Here is a 22,966-nt window from a genome sequence, read left to right on the forward strand (position 1 = left end):
CAGTCACAGAAGTATTTCAAAGTCTTGCCAGAAACTAAAGTTGCAAACTTACCCTATGAAATCAAGGCTATTTTCATTAACAGTATGACATTTTAACATGATAAACAAAATATGGGCAAGTCTATTAGAAAATGAGAAAGATGGAGATTTCTTGAGTTTCAGATCATAAATATAGAACATACTATAGAGAACATAAACATAGACAAGTTTATATATATATATAATTATATTCCCTAAGAACAGTAACTACTATTATTCTCATTAATAAGAATGATTTAATAATATTAAAATTTATAGTTATAATAAAATTATTTTTTCCATATATTATCTAGTGTACATCTCATAATGATCTTAGGAATAGAAAAGGCCATACTTATTAGCACAACATGGCCAAGAAAACTCCAAATTTTCAGTGCCGATGATTAACTGAAATTATATATCTAGAAAGTGAAATAATTAGAAATTTAACCCAATGATCACACCCCAAATATTTTACTTCTCATATACTAAATTATTGTTTCATTGGGAAAACTGGAGGGTAGAAGATATTTAAAGCCTTCTCCCAAATCTAAACTTACGGAGAATTCCTAGACGAATCTGCTTTGTCCTGACACTGTAGACAATAGGGTTAAGCACTGGGGGAAGAAGCAAGTAAATGTCAGCCATAAGGGTGTGGACTATGGGAGACAGGTGCTTCCCAAAGCGATGGACCATTGATACCCCAATAACAGGCACAAAAAAGATAAGCACCACACTGATATGGGATACACATGTGTTGAGTGCCTTTAGCCGCTCTTCACGAGATGCAATGCCCAGCACAGCATTCAGAATCAGGACATAAGAAAGAAGAATGAAGAGAGAATCCACACCCAGTGTGGCGATAACAACACACAGCCCATAAACACTGTTGACCCTGGCATCTGAACAGGATAATTTCAGAACATCCTGATGCAGGCAGAAGGCATGAGAGAGAGCATTGACATGGCAGTAGTGATAGCGCCTCAGTAGCAATGGTGTAGGGAGTACCACTCCCATGCTTCTGAACAAGCAGGCCAAGCCAATCTTGACTATTATACTATTGGTGAGGATGGTGGTATAGTGCAGTGGACGGCAGATAGCAACAAAACGGTCAAAGGCCATGGCCAACAGCACTGAGGACTCCAAAAACGTGAATGTGTGTATGAAGAAGAGCTGAGCATAGCAAGCACTTGCCTGGATTTCCCGAACATCCAACCATAACACAGCAAGCATGGTAGGAAGTGTGGACAGGGACATACCGAGGTCAGTGAGTGCCAAGATGGAAAGGAAGTAATACATGGGCTGGTGGAGTGAGGACTCTACCCAAACGACAGAGAGAATAGTAACGTTACCAACAAATGCTACCAAGTATGCAAAACAGAATGGGATTGAGAGCCAAGAGTGAACATACTCCAGTCCAGGAAATCCCTTCAGGATAAATAAAGGCTCCATAGTATCACTGTTGTTCCAGACCACCATGACGATGCTTGGCAGAGGGAATATTTTCTGTTATTCTTTTTTATGTTGTGAACAAAAGCTGTGCAATCAGGATACACCTCTTTCCCCTGACTTTGCAAAGGAAGGAGATGACTCTTACGGTTCACAGGTAAGAAACATTCCCTGGTAATCAAGAGCTTTGAACTCTGAAAGAAAATGTGCACCACACAAATCCAGTCAACTCTGATAAGTATTCTGATGGGTTTGCTTAGCGGTCACTGAAAAAAATGAAGCTGCAAGAGAGAAGAGAAAGAAATCTTTACTGTGTATTATAACAATGGAAATAAAAGTCAGAGCAAATTTTCATGAATTTGTGTAAGGATTCTGCACCAATGTGCTTGGGTTAATCATTTATTGCTTCTAGGCTACATTTTCATCCATAACAACAGTTTCCAATAAGTCAATATAAATTTCCCTTCATACTTACTTTATTTAACAATTTATAATATCTGAAAATTGAAAATATCTGAGTAACAAAAAATACCATTATATGAAAAAAGAAAAAACTCCATACTCCAGCATACTTACATATTTTTTAGCTGTATGTGTAATAACCTTCTTAATCTAAATTCACAATAGAAAAATATATATATATGGCATAAGGTCACAATGTTACTATTTTTTTAACGACTCCACATTTTTTATTAATGATGTACCATTATTTTACCTCCTCATTTATTTTTTCACAATATAGAATTTCTCCCTCAGGTGTGGTCGACAGTTTTCCCACCGCCAAAGTGCCCATAGTCCCCCACCACAGTCCACTGTGCTGTCATCTCCCTGTTTTCTCCCATCCCCCACCATTATTTTATGCCTTCTCACAGAAAAAATCAGAACAACATAGTTAGTTTAGATGTCTGTGATATATTTATGTGTCTTAAATTAATAATAATGGGAAATTCACTTTATTTGTGTTTATAACTTCTTCCTTCTTTTTCTCTCAAAATGATGCCTGAACAGATTTTTAAAATACTGACTCAAATACCATGTTTTTCAGTTTTATGACCCATTTGTACTTACCTCTATGAACACATAGTAAGTTCAGAAATAGAGCTCTAAACACTCACTATCAGTGACTACTAGAAACACTCAGGCTATTTTTCCTTTTTCAAAATAGAATTCTAATATCCGTTTTCCTCTTCCTGAGCAGTCGTCATTGTGATTGCCTTTGGTGATGCTGCCCTTGTTCCCACTCGGGTTGGATGGAGCTGGACATAGCAAGTAAGTTCTATGGGATTCTCTGTCCCTTTAGTCCTTTGGTTTCTTACTTTAGCCCTAACCTCATTGACCTTGGGAAAATTCTTCATCTACCTCAGCCTTTAGAGTTTAGATTTCCAGACCTCAGGGACTTCAGGCTTCTCCACCGCAATGTGTCAGCATCTCCCTCATCTGTCTTTATATACCCTAATCTCTGCCCTCTTAAAAGTCTAAGATAAATTTCAGCTCTGGCCTGAAGACCTTTCCAAACGTAGCGTCAGAGATTCATCACAGGCTTCATCTGTCCAGCTGTTACTATTTTATTTCATAGAAACGCTGTTGGTATTGTTCTGGTTGTTTGTTTTTCAAACTTCCCCCTTCTGGCTCATTCTTATTTCATTATGTAAATACGGATCGTTCTCAGACTAGACAACCTATATTTCCAAAAAGGATTTTGACTTAGAATCTATATATTAGGAACAGAAAGCAGTCCCATCCTCTCTATGAAGTAAAGATTTCTCCCTTTCTCCCTATTTCCCAGCCTATGTATCCCCTGTCCCCTGAGTCTGGTACCTCCTGGTTCTCTTCTCCAGCATAAGTGGTTTAAGTGGAGTTTTCATGGAGTCCTTGAGTTAGACAAGGCTGTCAGCTACAGAATACCTGCTCAGCACTTTTCTTTTTCTTTATCTCTAAGCAGTCTTTTTTCTTTTTATTCTTCAAAATTTTCTTAAGTTTCTAGTTGAGTTCTCCTTCTTCCTCACTTAGAAACTTAGTTCTAATTTCCATTCTATAGCTCAAATTGTCAAAACACTTTAGATGGTAACACTGAAGTATATAGAATATGTGCGCGCACACACACACACACACGTACAGAGATCACAGTGTGGCCACAAACAAAATTAACTTATTTTACCCCAGGCAAAGAAATTATTTTATGTTTTTTTCCTTTAGTTCTTCCAACCTTGCTAGAAATCACATTTTCTTCAATTAACAAATAAGTTGTAGGAAGTAAACTAGATCACTATTCTTTGGGAATGTCTTTCCCCTTGCTTTAAGCACTCTAAATACAGATGATAATATTTAGAAAATTTCCATTGCAATCCTGTCCATTAACTTAAAGTCAGTATAGGCAGCAATATCCCTATTTATGTTCTCTTTTTCTTTTCTCATTGACCCAACTGTTATGTCTTTCACTTTTTCTAAGGTCCTTTATTGTCCATTCTATTCATTTTCTTCTGACTCTATTTCTTTTTTTTTTTTGTGGGACCCTCGCCGGTGGCTGGGGATCGAACTGGTGCTGCAGAGGCTGTGGGCAGCCTCGCAACCCAGCGCTCAACCACTGCGCCACCAGGGGAGGCCCACTTCTGACTCTATTTCTATGTAATTAACAATGATTCCTTGGGGCTTCTTTGCTACTTTAAAACTTAGTTATAGTGCTATGAGAAATGAAGAGTAGATAGAGTCTATGACTAGTAACAGCATTTATTTCAAAGGGCAAAGGCTTGAATTGACTCTCATCACACATTCATCCATTCCATGGAACTAAGGCAGAACCTCTGAAGATAAAATTAGAACATTTTATTAGTCTCTGCAGCACCTAAGCTTCAGTCCTCAAAAACTACCTTCCAGCCTATCTTAAAATGGTTGAAACAGATTACAGTAGTACATTACAATGTCATAAATTTCAAAATCATTCACAAACATGACAGTACCTAGTTTCCCCTTCTGCATAAACTGTATATTCTAATGGTGTTACTCTGTTCAGCTCTAGTATCTTAACACAAATTTAACACAGCCTGTACTAAAAAAATCTACCTGCTATTTATTTGTAATTTAAAAATTAACATACCTGAAATTTACACATAAGGCAGTGACATCAGTTTGAATGAGAGGCATGCAACCAATCGCCCAATTTCCTAAATGATGCTGTTTCATTTTGTCTTTCTCTGCCTAAGCTTTTCTCCATTGTAGGAAAAGCGTATTCTCTTTCTGTTCCTGCTTTCTCTGTCTCTCTGTCATTTAATTTGCTTTCTTAAACATCTTTATCTTTCCTATTCTATTTTCTGCTTCCATTTCCTTCTATTTTGCCTTCCTTAAATTTATGTCTTTTTAATACTTTTATTTCTATTTGTTTCTATTCCTTTTATTGCCTCTATTCTTTCTTCTAATTTCTCTTTTGATTTCTGTGCTTTCACAACTCCTTTGTTTGATTTATACCTCACCTGAAAGAGTTCCCATCTCTAATTGAAAATCACACTTGTATTGCTTACAGAGGCTACAACTTTGATTCTTATGGACTTCAAGTCTTATAAACCTGTTTCTCTGAGTAGTGAGACTTGAATGCTTTCACCACCCCTATAAATGTTCCTGCTCTCTCCTGGGGCTGAAAATTAGGCACTGGTGTCAGAGTCTGCTGGATCTCTGGAGATTAAATTAATATAAACACTTTACAATCACAGTTGTGCCAAAAGCATATGATTATAGATACTAGAATTATAGAAATGTGTCTCAGCTCTACCTCCCACTCCCAGGTCTTTCTTTCAATGTAGTAATTTTCTCAAATGACTCATGAGAGTGAATTTGTGATAACTACCCTAATCGAGAGGAGCATTGAAATTTCAGCTTCCTTAGAGGCATCCATCTAGAACCATGGTTATTAAGTGCAGTAATAATGCGCATCACTGTTATAAGGTGTTCAACATTTCTCATTAGTCCTATGTTTAATAATCATTTATTAAGCAGCAACAGAATTCAAGACTCCACATTAAACTCTGTAATGACAGAAGTCATTATCTGGTTCACCATTACTTCCATAGTACTTAAGATGGAGCTCAACTTCTCAATATAGTCTTCTTCTTATATCTTGATTATGTCTTGGCTTATAGCTTATATATCTATCTTTTTGCATTTATATATAACTTTCAGAAATAGTTTATTAATTTCTATCAAGACATATTCAATATTGTGAGTTTTATTGAGAATGTATTGAATCTACACATGAATTTAGAAATAACTCAAATATTTAGGATATCAACTTTCTTGGGATCCACATTCTTGGAAACATGGATCTCAATTGAATAAGGTCTTAATTTTTAATCGATATTGTGTTAAACTTTTATGTCGAGAGATAATATATTATAAATCAAAATTATTTTTAGGGATTTGATACTAATTTATGTAATGTGAACAGCACTCATAAATTTTCTTTTTCCAAATCCTTGGTACTAATATATTAAAATAAAATCAATTTATATTTGGCATTTTTCCTAAAAAAAAAAAAAGATTTTTTTATTTTTAATAAGAAATCTTTAGACCTTATTTTGTACCAGTCTTACCTCCACGTACTGTGGAGGTCAGCTTCTTTCTCCCTTATTTCCAATTCTTATATTTATATTATGTGTATTGAGTTATTGCACTACTTGAGATATTTGATGCAATTTTTGGAGGAAGTGATGAGAGTTATGTTGTTTCTCTTTGTAGATGTCACAGGCAATATTCTCAACATTTCACCTTTATAGCATACTTGATAGAATTTTTTTGTAACTAACCTTAATCAGAGAATATGCTTATTTCTATTGTTTTCTTTAAAAATGTCTTATCAAGAACAGAAGTAAATCTCATAAAATTATTTTCTGTTTCCATCAAAATTTATGAAATTTACCTTGATTGCATTCAATTAGTTTTTTGGGTTTTTTTTTTTTTAAATGTTTGCTTCTCACCATTGAAATCCTACACCAATGTTTAGATTTATAATGTGGTCTAGACCAATGTCTTATTTTTGTTTGTTTAGCCTCCTTTGAGAGAGCAAATGACAATAGAAAGCATACTTAATATGTTGCTAGTTCCTCTGAAATAAAATACCTCAACTTACCTGCTTTTATGTGTACCTTTGTAATAGCCAGTAGATGGTACCTTGTAAGCAATATTAATTGGTACCTGCAGAGAAATGATCTCTTGATTTATTATGTGCAATCCTTTTTCCCATAAATTCTTGGCCAGACCCTGTCCAGCAACACAGGGGTGTTGTTTTGAGTGCTACCACAGTGAACATAAGGGGTCATTTAGCCAGATTTTCAGGGCATGAAAAATACACCAATTGAATTAACTTCAAGTAATTGGCTTGAATTTGCTAGTAGCTAGGAAGTGGCTTTTAGGGATGCCCAAGATTGAAGGGGGTTTTTTGGGCGTGGGGTGGGGGGTGCAGTTTAACCATTTCTGTAGATGTTGACAAGGTAGGGTTTGCCTTCTTTTTGCCTACTTCCAGATAATTGTATCCCAAAAAATGTGGTTTTCCCTATCCTACCTTTTCAAAAAAAAACCAGTGATTTATGTTCTGTTCCTCAATACAAGTAAAATTTGTACAAAATTATCTTCTACAAAAATTATTTGTTATCTGTAGGCTTACTACCTGGGAAATATCTTGAGATGTAAAATCTCATCCTTTGAGATGTTGCGTTTTTGTTTTCTCAAAATAAATGTGATATTTAAAGTTAAAAAAAGTTATCCAGGGGTAGTTACACCTTTATAATAATATAAGAACAATTCAGATGTTTTCCTTTGTCAGTTTTGAAACTATTTGTGGTAGATGTAATTTGTTAAAATGATTCTTTTATGAAATCTCCTTTTATAAGATTTCCTTTCCTCCCTTTTTTACAACCGCCTTTAAAATCTTTCCTGATCCAGTTTTGAAATAATATATGTAATATACTATCTTAAATACCCTGGACAAATACCTTTGCTTCAGCTTACTGCCCAAATCTCAATTTTCTCATATCAGGCTTTTCATTACCAAGGAATATTACATGAGACAGAACAATCTCTTGTGTCAGAAGATTCTCCAATGTCTTGATTCTAAAATAAGATACATGCTTATGTGTTGCCAGGTAGGGGGATAATACTTCAGTCTAACAATTTGTATGGACTTCTATGTATCTCATTACTTGCTGGTGCTCTATCCATCCCACATTCTCCATTCAGAATTTCTCCCTTAAATACAGATAGTGAGATGCAAACTTTGCAGTAGAAATGTGTATCTAGGGGCCTCACTGGTGGCTCAAGGGGTTAAGATGCAGCATTGTGAAGCTACCCAGAGCCACTGCAGCATTAGTTTGATCCCCAGCCAGGGAGGTGACCCATATGGCGCAACAGACCTCTCCTGTCTCGCCCGCTGCTCCCCTCAGCAGTGTTTTTAGTGAATCTGCCTGTACTGCTCCCCACCTTGTCTCTGGTGAATCCTCTCACCCCCCGCACCTCTGGCCTGTACCCCAGTTCTTGTATGAATAAAATAAATAAATCTTTTTAAAAAATAAGAAAGGAAATGTGTATCTAATGCATCAACAGCAATATTAATACATCTAAAAATATTGGTACTATGCACTGATTAAAGAGGTTTATATTCACTGTATCATTTAACAGTAAGCCAGTAAAGTTATTCTAATTATTTAACGAATGTCAACCTGAGTCATAAGGAGGTTAACTAACTTTCCACAAGTCTCAAAGCTAATAAGTAGTTATGCCACCATCTTCACAACTGTCCATAGCTGCAATTTTCAATGTGGCATAAATAACATTGCTCAAACTTTACCCATGTGGTACAACATACAAATTGCCTATTCCTAATTTTATTTTTCCTTACCATTTGGGTAATTCAAAAGTTCCTTGCCGATCTCTGCTAGAGTTCTCCATTCTACTATACTCTTTTCTTCCATCCCAGTCAAAGAGATTAACTCTCTCAGTCATTATAGTATAGTCCTAATTACATAAAAGAAATTTCCAGTTTTTTTCACTCAGAAGGGAAGAGGGAACCGATGAAAGAAAGGGATAGTCTGGGATATGGGGGGAGGAGAGTACAATGGAAGGCGGTGGAGGATGGTGGGCACTTTGATAGTAGAAAAACTATGTTAATAGCACCTGAGGGGAGAAGTTCTATATTTTGAAAAAATAACCAAAGATTTTTTTAAATGTTAAAAATAGAAAAAAGTAAAATAACATGCTCAATTAGGAAAAAACATCATGCCTCAAATTAACTTGAGTGATCAGTAGTGACTGAATTGTGCTGAAAGATTAAGCATGCACTTTCTTCCACACACAGACTGAACATATTAAAACCTACTATGCATATTGGACATATCAGTCATCTGCAATTCACATAGAGTATTAAAATTCCCCTATCATAAAGTATTGCAAGTAATGTGTAGAGATAAAAAGTTCACCTCAAAAACAATTGTTCTATAACAATTAAAATTAAATTCAAAAATTATAAATCATTTATATTTTCATTTACTATAGAGTCCATAAATTATCTCTTTTTAATGTGTATTGGGTAAACTGTTTTTACTCAAAATGTTCAGTTCACTCTATTTACTACTGTTACAATCTTATACAGTATTACTTTGTATTGCCTCCATCCTAAATCAATGTGCAAGTGATTTAACAATCATATATTAACTACTGTCTTTGTCAGTACCTAGCAAAATACTTAGACCATTCTAGTTGCTCATTATATGTTTTTTTGAAAACTGCATGATTTTAGTCCGTTTTAAAGATATGAAATAAAATATATGATAGTAAGACCAAAGAATCAATTGAACTACATCTGGGAAATCTTATTAATGTAGAGCTCATTTACCCTACATACTATTTGGAACAGAAAATAAAATACAAGCAAGTGAAAAGAGTACTTAGAAGTCATTTAAAAATGAATTAAGGGCCTCCCTGGTGGCGCAGGCGGTTGAGCACTGCACTGTGAAGCAGTCCGCAGCCTCTGTAGCACGGGTTGGATTTCCGCAGGCCCGCGAGAAGCCCACATGGTGGGGCAGACCTCTCCTGTCTTGCCCACTGCTCCTCTCAGCAGTGTATTTCGTCAGTCTGCCTGTTCTGTTCCCCTCTCTGTCTCTGGTGAATCCTCTCACCCTCCTGTGCATCTGGCCTGTACTCCGGTTCTTGTATAAATAAATAAAAATCTTTAAATAAATAAATAAAAATGAATTAAGTTGATGGATACATAAGCTCTAAGTAGACCCACACTGAAAGTTCTCTGAATTTAAAACTACTTCTAATACGAATTAACATTATGAATCCACACTCAATTCTGAAGTTTCTCTTTCAATTAGGACAGATGGATAAAGGAGAGTCCTGGAGCCCTCAGTGGGTTGGTGAACTACTTAAAGGTATTCCACAGGCATTGGAGTGCAAGTTTCTGAATTATGACCTATGCCATTAGTGTACTGGAGAGAAAACACAAAGAATACTCAATATAAAGATACCTATAATTTAAGACTGAGGTCAAAGAGACCTTCTTTCTTCCTAAACTCAAACCAAAATACACTAGCAATTGACTCTACAACAGGAGAATGCATGATAGTACCAGAGTGTGTGTTTAAAAAAATTTTAAAAAGGTGCGCGAGAGAGGAGAGGTACCCTTTTTAAGATAAAAAGAACAACTATTTATGAGAGACTAAGTAATTTGACTTAGGTTACATAGCCAAAAGTAAGTATCAGATGTTAGAATCAATTGACCTGTGATCGGAATCTGTCAAAATTTTCTCTCCTGCCAGATCATTCTCCAGGTCTAACTAGATCTTATTTATCCCAATTCAGAAAACAAAATCCATAACTAGAAACAACCTAACATCCAGCCGACATGCAGGACGGATTTTCCCTCCTTTACGCTTGTTTTTTTCTCAATGCTCAGGGATTCCACCGTCCGCCATGACCTCTATCTTCAGCCAAGAGCCTGGAGAACTCTGTGGGGAATCTCGATCTCAATAGAGGCCCCTAGAGAGAAGCTTCTGGGCTCTTCAAAAAGACCCGGTGTCTAAGGCAGGGAATATTCTTTAGCTGAGCTACCGTCCTTTCTGAGCTTATACAGAAAATATGTCTTCCAAGACCTTTCCATTCTAGCCACTGGTTCTCAGGTATGTATTACAAAAGAATCACAGGGACTAGCCAGGGACGCAGAGGTAACTGGGCCACACAGTTTCCCAGTCTTCATTACTTGCTAAATCCCCACATGAAATTATTTGAGAAAGTTTTGAGTGGCAGATGCATTAGAGATAGATGGTCTAATATAGATGGTCATAACTGTGTCACTAGGGGTGATTTTGTAAGTCATTTAATCACTCAGCAGAATCCTTGCTGGATCTCATTTCTTTTCTCATCATTTAGAGATTCATTTCTTCATCTTTCAAATTGAAATTATAGTCTTTAACTTCCTTACCTTAAGATTGTATTATAAGAAATATTAAAATGGGTTTGACAGTGCATTGTAACAATCAAACTTTATACTAATAAAAGGTTATTTATTGTCCTTGAGAGTAATTTTGTAGAGTGTCACCAATCCATATTGCTCATCTTAAACACCTTTGTGGCCAACTACATGAGGAATAAAGTCAGAGGCAGTCAGGCTGTCATTGAAATCACTGCTCCACCCATCTCTCCTTTATTTCTGCCATCGACCATATAGGATATCCCTTTTTCCCAGTAAGTTAGAGCCCTTTGAAGGGAGGATCAAGAGTGTGAGACTGGAGTCTAGTGGAGGGTTCAGCTGATACTTCTCTGAGCTATTAATCTGGATATAAGCGCCTTTGAGAACAAAATGTAAAATGACTGCACGAAACATTGTTCTATTTAATACGTAATACATTTCACCTCTCCCCTTATCTATTCGTTCATGCATTCATTCAACAAATTGTATTAGTTTCCTAATCTGTGCCAGGGTTGCAATGTTCTAGAGATACAGTAACTCCATCTCTCCAGCGCTAGTTATAATTCATTGTGATCTTTGTTGCCTAGCACACACTTGCCTCTTTCCTATACCCAAAATATAATATGCAAGGACTTCATTTGAAAGGGGCAATAATAACTGAGATGGCATAGCATAGATGCAACTTCTTACTAAGCAGGCAGCATGGTCCTTCTCTTCTCTGTCTGGAGACACAAGAGTGAAATAGATGACTGCTAAATGTGTCCTCCCTTTCACAAACTCTGAAATGAATCAGCGTGAGCTGGATGAAAACTGACATGACCGTTGAGTCTGCTGTCTGAAAAGTAACACATATGTTTAAACTCTTGTTTGCTTCTCCACTTAACCAATAAGAACTTTTTCCTTCTTTATTGTTTTTTAAAAAAAAAAAACTTATGTTACCATTTTCCCTCTCAATCACAGTTCTCAGTGTCAGAGGGAGATTGCTTTGCTGTCTATGCCCCCCACAGCCTGCTGTCCAAATTCTATTCACTTTTTTTCTTCATAGCTCATTTTATCTCCAAGTCTCTGCTTCCCCCTTTAATTTTTTTCTTCCCAGCTGTCCCTTTTTATATCTTTTCCTTGTTTCTCAGTTACACTCATAAAACCACAAGGCTATATTGTTATATTAAGTACTGCATTGTCTTATTTTTGCTTTTTTTGAAGTGTGAATGACAAATCTGGAATGAACTTTTCTTCTGTCTTTATCCTCCCTCAGATCTTCAATGTCCCTCTACCTTAATGAAGAAGAAAAAGACTTTTAAAATAATAGTCTCAAGTCTCATTTGTCTTCCTTAAGGTCTCTTTTTCACACATCCTATGTATCTATCTTAGAGGAAAATTACAAATAATGTAGACTTTTTATTTATCCCTCCCTACCCACTGGTAATTTAAGCCCCTGTTCTCTGGAAAATCAGTGTCGATCTCATCATTATGAGTACAATGCCATTTTGTTCTTATAATTAATTTCTTCATTTGTATATATTTTACATCAGGTGTATTCCCCATAAAATTTCCACCAGCAATTCACAAGTGCACCATCACCTTAGTCCCTTGTGCTCTTTCCACCCTCATTTTGATCCCTCTCCATCCTCCTCCCCTGCAGTGTCTCTGATTTATAGTTGTCTGATTATTTTTGCTTAGTTTCGTTGTGTTTTTTTAGATTGTTGTTATTTTTTCCCTGATCCTTTATTTTGTTCCCTATATTCCTCCTATAAGTGAAACCATCTGATATTTTTCTCTTTCCTTCTGGCTTATTTCACTGAGCATAATCCCTTCTAGCTCCATCCATGTTGCTGTGAATGGCAACAATATCTTCCTTTTTTTGCTGAATATTATTCTATTGTGTATATGTACCACATCTTTTTGATCTAGTCGTCTCTTTTTGGGCTTGGGTTGTTTCCAAGCCTTACCTATTATAAATAGTGCTGCAATAAACATAGGGGTGCAGGTGTCCTTTAGAATTAATGTTTTTGTGTCCTTTGGCCATTTTAAAACACACTTTCTACCTCTTTTTCTTTTTTGTAGTAGACAGTGTTTTGTAACATTGGTGCTATTATACACTACTGCTTTCACCCTGTTTGTCTCACTCTCCATTTTTTGTCTCTCTCTTCTAGCTCTAATGTTATATGCTACCCTCACTTAAAATAGTTCTCAGTGGTCTGAACTGAAACTACCATTGGAAGTCCCTTTCTTTCCTTTTCATGCTATAAGTGCTGGCATTTTTCTCCATGTTCGTGGAAGACACTCTATAATGCAAGGCCTCACTCAAACCAAAGATCACTACATACAAAATCCTGTAGACAACTGTCTCCAAGAATTCCCTTTAAAGTTTGCACTCAGCATGTCCCAGACAGAGCTCAGTTCCTCCAGCATATTTTCCAACTATTGTTACATATCTTGGCTCATCTAATGATGTTTATAATAGGAATGGCTAGCTACAGATGCACCACGCTACGTAGAAAAATCACAATTGAGTTTTTAATTAATTAATTAATTTTCAGATTATCTGACTTTTGTAAAAGTTACAATCCTGTGAGGAGGCGTGAAGGCTGAGAGCAGTGTAGACGCTGTAGGATACTGTGAGGGTTTGAATTCCATACTCAAACCCTACTTGCTTTAAAAACTTACCCAGTTCACTTCACTTCTTTGTGTCACAGTTGTCTCACCTGCAATGTGTTCCTTAGAATAGAATTTCTTTCATAGGACTGCCTAAGAGCTAAATGATGTAAATATATTGAACACTTAGAAAGGTGATAGGAACATAACATTCAATAACTATTAAGTATGCTAAGCTTTTCAGAATGATGTCAGTCTGTCCTGAGGCATATTTCACTCTAAGTGTCTTAAGATTTATAAGCTAAATAAGGGCGAGGGGAGCAAATATTGTTTAAAAATGAATAGTGATGTAAAAAATAAAAAAATCAAAATCAAAATCAAAATAAATAAATAAATAAAATATAACGGAATCCAGTTAAAATTGAGAAATAATTTTCAGCATTTCACTCCCTATAATATAGAAAAATCTCCACTGAGGTTACTCTCAAATGCAACAACACCTCCATTGAGGAACTTCCTCTTATTCATTATTGTTACTTATATTTTTAAAATGAAAAGAAATTATGACAACTCTGTTTCAGTTGTAGTTTACTTCAGAAATTGATGTCTTTAAAGAGTGCCATACTTATTTTTAAAATAAAAGGTCATAGAAAAAAATAGATTTATAAGCTAAATATTAGAGACCTTTCTGAGCCATTTCAGCTTTCTCTTTGCTATTTCCACTTCATCTCTGATGCCTGCTCCTCACTATCTCTTAACCTCCCTGTTGTCAGAAACACACGTCTCTCCTGCTGTCTCTTAGAACTAAGCTCCAAAGGATACTTTCCCCATGAATATGATACAAATTTTAAATGTTTTCGTGATTGAACTGGAGATTGTTTTTTAGAGAGGAAGAAATGAAAGAGGTACCCTCTGAGGTGATCTCAGTAAACCTCTAAGAGTCCAACAATGGAGGAAATGTCACCAAATGGATAAGTTATATGATATCCATGGTCTCTAGAAATTCCTTATAAAAGTTCCTTTTCTAGATCCTTCAAGAGATGCTAAAAGATCAGGTACCTCAATTCTCTCCCATTTTTTCTGCAGATCCTTCCTGACTCACTGGTCCCCAGGGCACCCAAGTGAGTGAGAACTTAGCCTGGTACTCTAGGAATCCCATTCTATATTGCAGGTTGCTGAAGCCAAGCTTATAAAGCCATGACCATATTTTACAATAGCAGCCTGGATAAAGCCACTTTCTTCCTGACGGGCTTTCGGGGTCTGGAAGATATCCACGGCTGGATCTCTATCCCCTTCTGCTCCATCTACTTGACAGTCATTGTAGGAAATGTTACCATCCTCCATGTCATCCGTACTGATGCCACCCTCCACGAGCCCATGTACTATTTCTTAGCCATGTTGGCCCTCACAGACTTGGGTCTTTGCCTTTCAACACTGCCCACTGTATTGGGCATCTTCTGGTTTGATGCCAGAGAGATAGGCATCCCTGCCTGCTTCACTCAACTCTTCTTCATCCATACTCTGTCTCTAGTGGAGTCTTCCATCCTCTTGTCCATGTCTATTGACCGCTATGTGGCCATCTGCAACCCGCTGCGTTACTCCACGGTCTTGACACCTGCACGTATTGTCAAGATGGGTGTGGGCTCGGTGCTCAGAAGCGCCCTGCTCATCCTTCCACTGCCCTTCCTCCTTAAGCGCTTTCATTACTGCCGCACCCACGTGCTGGCCCATGCCTACTGCCTGCACCTCGAGATCATGAAGCTGGCCTGCTCTAGCATCATTGTCAACCACATCTATGGACTCTTCGTTGTGGCTTGCACCGTCGGCGTGGACTCGCTGCTCATCTTCCTCTCCTATGCTCTCATCCTCCGCACTGTGTTAAGCATTGCATCCCGCCAGGAGCGACTTCGGGCCCTCAACACCTGTGTCTCCCACATCTGTGCTGTGCTCCTTTTCTACATCCCCATGATCGGCCTGTCTCTTGTGCATCGCTTTGGTGAGCACCTGCCTCGCATTGTACACCTCCTCATGTCTTATGTGTATCTGCTGGTGCCACCGCTCATGAACCCTATTGTCTACAGCATCAAGACCAAGCAAATTCGCCAGCGGATCATTAAGAAGTTTGAGTTTATGAAATCATTTCGGTAATTTTTTATTTTTTTGATGCTCAGGGAGTTTTAGAGAAGATATCCAAATGGACAATTGGACAACAACAAAAACAATTTTCACTTCTCAAAAGAGATAATGATGCTATGGGTAGTCACTCACTATCTGAGTAACTAGTCAAGGGTCTTCCTGTAGTTATTCTCTTCATTGCTGGGATGAAAGGGTGGGAGAAAGGCATCCACATTTTGATTTTGTAATATGTTTCCCTCATAGCTGTGTCCAGCCATATCAAACAACCTACATACAAACGCACATGATTACATCAAGAATTGAAAAAAATGTAATATGGTAGAATAAGTCAATGACAAACTGATGAATAAGCATTGAGACTTAAACCCTAGGCAACCAGGGAGGCCCTTAGAAAAAATTTATAAAGAAAGACTAATTGTGTCAGTAGTCTCTATAAAAATACATTTAAATTTAAACTCACATGAGGTAATTATAGATTAACATGCATATTTTTTCCAGTTTGCCTGAATGATAATAAAAAAATGGTATACTATCACAACCAAAATGATATAATCCAGGGACTCCCAGTGGCTTAGCAGGTTGAGCACAGCACTGTGAAGCTGTCCGCAGCCTCTGCAGTTGGGTTCGATTCCCCGCCAGCCAGGGAGACTCCCACATTGTGCGGCAGACCTCTCAGCAATGTGTTTCGGTTGCCTGCCTGTTCTGCTCCCTGCTCTGTCTCTAGTGAATCCTCTCACCCTCCCTCGCCTCTGGCCTGTACTTCAGCTCTTGCACAAAAATAAATAAATATTTTTAAAAAATTGATATAATCCACAAATCTCATTCAGTTTCTCCACTTTCATTTACACTCATTTGTTTGCATTTGTTTATTTGTCTGTAGGTCTCATACAATTTTTAACCTGTGCAGACTTGTTTTATCCAAAATACTGAAGCATAATTCCAACACCAAAACTATACATTTTACTGTCCTTTTATAATCTACCACTCTCCAACCTCTTGCATCCTTGGTACCTAAACAATGGTAACCACTAATTTGCCCTCCATTTCTAAAAGTTTGCCTCTTAAAAGGTGTTTTATAAGTGGGATGTTTTATTATAAGTAGAATGTTTTATCAGTGGAATTATATAGTATATAATTGGATTTCTCATTCAGTATAATTCCCTTGAATTCACCCAAGCTGTTGTTGTATTCAGTAGATTGTTCTTTTTTATTGTTGAGTAATATTCCATGTTATGTACATAGTGTTGTTTATTTAACCCTTCACCTTATGAAGTACACCTTAACTAATTCCAGTTTGAGGTTATTACATGAACATTCATTTAAGTTTTTGTGTGAACATAAGTCTTAATTATCTGAGGTAAATGCCCAAGAGTGAAATTATTACCCAGGGAATTACTTTTGTAAGAAAGTAACCAAACTCTTTTCCAGGTATATATGCTATGTTATATTCCTGCCAACAAAATATGATAATTCAGTTTCCCTGAATCCAATGTTAATGACAAAAAATAAAAGCATTGTGATGCATAGATTGTGAATTTTAACTCCAGATAGATCTTCTGCACTTCTTAAAGCCCTCGGGAGCAGGCTCTTTCTTAAACACACTTCCCGTCTCCTGTGCTACAGTTACATCTCCACTTGTATGTAAACTTTCATTGAATCTAAGCACTGTAAAAGGGAGAAATACCACAGTCTCTCTGTTCCTAGGGAGACTGATATCCTTTATTTCTTCCCACCTTCACCTCTCCATGAAATACACAGGAGTCCTTTCAGCAGAACTGAAACTAGTGAGTTTGTAGATTCCATTCCCAGATACCAAATCTACGTTCCTTCATTAAGAAGATAAGTTACTAGGTGGCCCCCACATGAGATGACGCTACTTGTCTAGTCCTTCTGACTCTAGGAACTGCCTTACCATGGCACATCTGATTCCTTTATGACTGGGTTATTCTCAGAACAAGAGGACCAAGAGAAAATTCTTCAAATTGTGTGTTGCAATAAATATAGGAGAGCAGGTTTCCATTCAAATTCATGGTTTTGTGTCCTTTGGGAGGATACCTGGGGTAGAATTGCTGTGTCATGTGGCAGATCCATTTTTAATCATTTGGGGAACATCTACAATGCTTAAAAAGTACTTTTTAGTGTTACATATGGTTATATAGACTACATGGTCACATCCAATGTACATAAACTATACAATAGGATGCATCATACAGACATTATCAACATGTACTCTGCTATCTTGGAGTTATGGGATTTCCAAAACCTTCGCCAGATTCTTCACTGTAGCTACTAGTTCATGGCAGCCTCTGGGATCCCATCTAGACTTCTCATATGAGCACTCTGTTTGCTTTTCCTTATCCCCAGGGAGGCGGTCCTGGTAGAGAATTGATTAAAGAGTCTTAAAAACATCTCAGAGGGGACCTCAGTCCGTTGCATAAAAATCAGGGCGTTTACCATCCTCCCTCCAGTCTCTCCATTCAAAGCCTCTAGTTTTCACCTTCCTTCTTCCCTGGACCTTCTGCATCTTAACGTTGGTGTGTGAAGAGTGGATCTAGGGGGCAGGTGTTTGGGGCTGAATTGTGATGGTAACGGGAAGTTGCATAAGGTGCAAGCTGAGTTCTGAACAGAGAAAAGGTATTTTGAGACAAAGGAAGGACAGTAAAAGGTGCCCGCTGAAAGTGGAGTCTGCTTGGGCAGATCTTGTTAGGTTGGGATGACCAACCTACTTTTAGCACAAAGAAAAGAGACAACAATTTTCTAACATCTGTTTACTTCCTTGGCTTCCTGTCCAGACAGCTGTCTCAAGTATGACAGCAACAGTAAGATACTGCTTAGTCCCAAGGAGAGAGGAAAGTTAGGCAAGTAAGTTAAGGTGCAGGAAATGAGATGTGCTCAGTTAGAATGGTTCAGTATCTAAACCTTGGCCTCAGACACATGGTTAGCAGAATCAGAACTTATTTCCGAAAAGCAAATCCATTTCACACTGTCTCAACTTTAAAAACTGTCTGTTAACCTAAATATTTCCAAATTTACAGAATATGCTTTTGGAGCTCCAAAGACCTAAGTTTGCATTGTAGGTTCTGCCACTGACTGGTTTTATAACCGTAGGCAAATTCTCCAATCTTCTGTTTGGCAAATTGAGATAATAAGACTACCTTACAAGACTTTTCTAAGGTCTAAATGCTATTACATTTACAATGTTCCTGGTACAGTTCCTGGCAAATAGTAGAAGTCCATCAGGAATTATAGTTCTTCTTCACCACTCTATTTCTGTGTCATTTCAAAAATATTTTCTACCAGAGTTTGCTTTGATGAACATGTGGTGACCACTGATAATGGCCAAAGCAGAGGCTAAGGGACATAGCATGAAAGTCCATCCCACCTTCACGTAGGTGTGAGTTAGTGATACCAGCTCTGAATTTTACTGATATTTGGAGTAAGAAAGAAAATGTCTATGCATATCGTTGTGTGTATTTCTCCAGGAAATCTATCAGTCCAGCTAGAGTCTGCACTTCTTTTGAAGGCTTATTAAGCTTATAATTTTATGTTAACTGTTGCTAGCTGACAGTGGATTATCATCTATTGGGATCATTAAGTGAAATGGTTGTTTAGAGCCTGGAATCTAGAGCAAAATCATAGCTTGCTTTTAATTTTTACCATTTACTAACACTTTGACATTTAACATTTAGAAATGTTAAATTTCTCCATACCTGTTTCTTCATCAATAACATGTTGCTATTCATAGATCTTTAGTCAAAGGATTTTTAAAGGAGATAAGCTATGTACCAAATGAAAACTAGCTAAGTAAATAAAAATTCTTGTTCATGCATAAAAAGATACTGAGTGCCTACTGCATGCCAGTTTGCACTGTAAGCTCTCCCTCACAGAAGTAAACAAAGCAAACCCCATTCTGCTCAGATTATTATTTTTTTAATTTTTTTTAAAGATTTATTTTTATTTATTTATATAAGCACTGGGTACAGTCAGAAGCGCGGGAGGGTGAGAGAATTCACCAGAGCCAGAGCGGGGAGCAGAGCAGGCAGAAGGACCGAAGTACACTGCTGAGGGGAGCAGCAGGCGGCAGGAGAGGTCTGCGCGCCATGCGAGACCCTCCTCTGGTGGCCGGGGAGCAGCCGGGGATTGAACCGGCGCCGCAAAGGCTGCGGGCAGCTTCGCAACCCAGTGCTCAACCGCTGCGCCACCGGGGAGGCCCTCTGCTCAGATTATTAACTGGGAGTAGGAGATCACTGACTTAGAATCAGGAGACCTACATCAACACATGGCCTCTGCCCATGTCCCCTCCTGAGCCTTTATTTCTCCCTCTATACAAGATGGAGGACTATATCATAGTTTTTTGTTTGTAGGCTCTCATGAATGTGCCTGTGGTGGGGCACATGAATATGCCTGTGGTGGTGCCTATGGTTGAGGGTGCTTCCTGCCACCTCAGTTCAAAGCAGTTGAATTCCTGCATTTCTGGGGAATAGTTTTTGATGTATTTGAGAATCAGGACTTTGATATCTTACACTGGTGGTCAAGAATAACTTTATAGACATCCCTTTATGCAGACTCCTGTTCTCTCTGAAGTTATATGAGCTGAAGAGTAATTACAAGTTACCAGCATCAGACTAGGTGTCTATAGCAAGAAGATAAGAGGAAAAGGAGAATGGAGGATTAGTCTGTATATTAAGAATAGGGTTTACATGTTGTTAGTGACATTAAAAAGAGAGAGAGAAAGAGATTGAGAGAGAGAGAGAGAGAGAAAGAAACGGAGGTGGAAGAAAGTAAAAGAAATAGCAAAGAAAATAAAGTAAGAGAGGGAAAATAAGCCAAAAGAAAGTTTGGAATGTCAGTAAAGGTCCTGGCAGAAAAGAACCATGAGAATGTTTGATTAATTAGGACAGGAGAAGTTAAGTATAACTAATAGAACTATGGAAGATGTATCACCAATTAGCCTGAAGAGCAAGGAGAGCAATTACAGGTACCAAGAAATGTTGTTCTAGTAGAAAGATTCCCAATAAAAGCTGTGGTCTTCAGTCATAGAACACAAGCAGTGTCAGCTCACAGAGCCACCCGGCATGAGCCTCAACTCTTCAGTCTCCCATGCCCTTACATCTCTTAGCTGTTTCTCACTGACTGAACCTAACAAAATCTCCATAGGGTGAGAGAGCTGGTTGCTATAGTTCCAAAGAGTTCAGTGCAGACTGAAAAAGGCAGAGGCGTTTACATACAATATCCAACTCACACATTTTCGCTCTTGGAAGTCACATAGCCTGAGCAAGTCCCTTCACAATTCCACATCTTCATTTTCTTTTCAAAACTATAAGACAAAAACAATCTCTAAAAAATATGGAGAAGAAATCAGGAACTAGGAAAATAAAATGATCTCTGCTGGAGCTACACATTTTAGGTTTAGCTGATTCTAACCTTTTTATTTTTAATTTCTTTCCAGGTACTACCATCAGGTTTCCTTGATTCATTTCAGAAATTTGGAGGGAATCCAACTCCCCTTTCTCTCGGCTCACAATGAAATTGGAATTTCCAGAAAATAGCAGCAGAATTTCCTCCAGCTTCCTGCTGAGTGGCATTCCCGGGCTGGAGCACTTGCACATCTGGATTTCCATCCCCTTGTGCCTTATGTACCTGGTGTCCATTGTGGGCAACTGCACAATTCTCTTTATCATTAAAACGGAGCCCTCTCTCCATGAGCCTATGTACCTCTTCCTGTCCATGCTGGCGCTGACTGACCTGGGGCTGTCTCTTTGTACCCTCCCTACAGTGCTGGGCATCTTTTGGATTGGGGCACGAGATATTGGTCATGATGCCTGTTTTACACAACTCTTTTTCATTCATTGTTTATCCTTTCTGGAGTCCTCTGTGCTACTGTCAATGGCTTTTGACCGCTTTGTGGCCATTTGTCGCCCTTTGCACTATGCGTCCATTCTCACCAACACTGTCGTTGGCAGGATGGGCCTGGCTTCTCTGGGCCGTAGCGTAGCACTCATTTTCCCACTGCCCTTCATGCTCAAAAGATTCCCCTACTGTCGTTCCCCAGTGCTTTCTCATTCCTATTGTCTCCACCAGGAAGTAATGAAATTAGCCTGTGCAGACATCAAAGCCAACAGCATCTATGGCATGTTTGTCATTATTTCCACGGTGGGTTTAGACTCACTGCTCATTCTTTTCTCCTATGTGATGATCCTGCATGCGGTGCTCTCCATTGCATCCAGGACCGAGAGACTCAAAGCTCTTAACACCTGTGTCTCCCACATCTGCGCCGTCATCCTCTTCTACACCCCCATGATTGGCTTGTCCGTGATCCACCGCTTTGGGAAGCACGCACCTCATCTTGTCCAGGTGATCATGGGCTTTGTGTATCTTCTCGTGCCTCCTCTGATGAACCCCATTGTCTATAGTGTCAAGACCAAACAGATCCGGGATCGAGTGACCCGTGCTTTCTGTTGTTAGTTGGTCTAGTTTTTAAGGCGCTATTTTATTAAGTGTACCCTCACACCTCTATCTTCTATAATATCAAATATACATGATGTGGAGAAGAATGTTGCTTATATATTCAACAAATACATGCGGGTTGAGCAGAAAGTCACAGATTTCATAGGATTCTCACTCTGGTGTTAGGGAATGTGATGTAGCAAATCATATTTTCCAAAAATGGTCAGAGAAATATTTCAAATCCCACAAATTTTTTCACTCTTATTCCTCTTGATGGAGGAGAAATTTGCCTTTGCTCCATCAAGAGTGAAGTCTATTTCTTCTCCCCTTGTAACTGGATAAGACTTTGTAGTTGCTTCAATGATTTCAATGTTGTGGACATTCAACAACATTCAACAATGTCTGAATGTGTAAGACATCCAAGACTAGGTCAGAAAAGCTGATAAATTTTCATTGGTGTCCTGCTGCTTATTCTTTGTCTCTCCCTTTTTTCTATGTCTGTATCTATATCCATCTATACCACAATCCACTCCACTCAATGCATACTCTTTAAACCCAGCCACCACACTGAGGGGAAACCAGACCATGTGGAGAGACTGCATGTAGGTGCCCCAGCCGGTGGGTCCAGCGAAAGTCTCAATCTTAACTAGAACCACAGAAAATGAGTGAACAAGTCTGAATTATTACAGCCCTCTTCCTTCCATGCTCTCCCACTGCTTTCCAGTGAAACGATCCTACTCTGCATGGAACCTAAATTATAGATTTGTAAGCAAAATAAATGTTTTTAAGATACTGAACTTTGGTATGGTTTATTATACAATCACATGTTAACTGTGTTGCTCAAAGAAACCAAATGTTGATGAAGGGGCA

The 22,966-nt window shown here is 38.1% G+C and overlaps 3 protein-coding genes across 3 annotated transcripts; 2 read left to right on the plus strand and 1 right to left on the minus strand.

The window, feature by feature from the left end:
* Positions 1-549: 549 nt before the first annotated feature.
* On the minus strand, positions 550-1,497 carry LOC119254672 (olfactory receptor 51L1). Its single transcript, XM_037521772.1, has one exon. The coding sequence runs from the start codon at positions 1,495-1,497 to the stop codon at positions 550-552; it is 948 nt and encodes a 315-aa protein (XP_037377669.1).
* A 13,213-nt stretch (positions 1,498-14,710) lies between these two features.
* Positions 14,711-15,661, plus strand: LOC119255019 (olfactory receptor 51G1). Its single transcript, XM_037522039.1, has one exon. It carries the CDS (start codon positions 14,711-14,713, stop codon positions 15,659-15,661), a length of 951 nt encoding a protein of 316 aa, XP_037377936.1.
* Positions 15,662-21,172: 5,511 nt separating this feature from the next.
* LOC119255020 (olfactory receptor 51G2) lies at positions 21,173-22,114 on the plus strand. The gene has a single exon (XM_037522040.1). The coding sequence runs from the start codon at positions 21,173-21,175 to the stop codon at positions 22,112-22,114; it is 942 nt and encodes a 313-aa protein (XP_037377937.1).
* Positions 22,115-22,966: the final 852 nt, after the last annotated feature.

This window comes from Talpa occidentalis, unplaced genomic scaffold, assembly GCF_014898055.3.
Source record: "Talpa occidentalis isolate TD23 unplaced genomic scaffold, MPIMG_talOcc4v2.1 talOcc4.3, whole genome shotgun sequence".
NCBI lineage: Eukaryota > Metazoa > Chordata > Mammalia > Eulipotyphla > Talpidae > Talpa > Talpa occidentalis.

Coding starts and splice junctions, on each gene's coding strand:
- LOC119255019 (XM_037522039.1), top strand. CDS start 14,711: ATGACCATATTTTACAATAGCAGCCTGGATAAAGCCACTTTCTTCCTG.
- LOC119255020 (XM_037522040.1), top strand. CDS start 21,173: ATGAAATTGGAATTTCCAGAAAATAGCAGCAGAATTTCCTCCAGCTTC.
- LOC119254672 (XM_037521772.1), bottom strand. CDS start 1,497: ATGGTGGTCTGGAACAACAGTGATACTATGGAGCCTTTATTTATCCTG.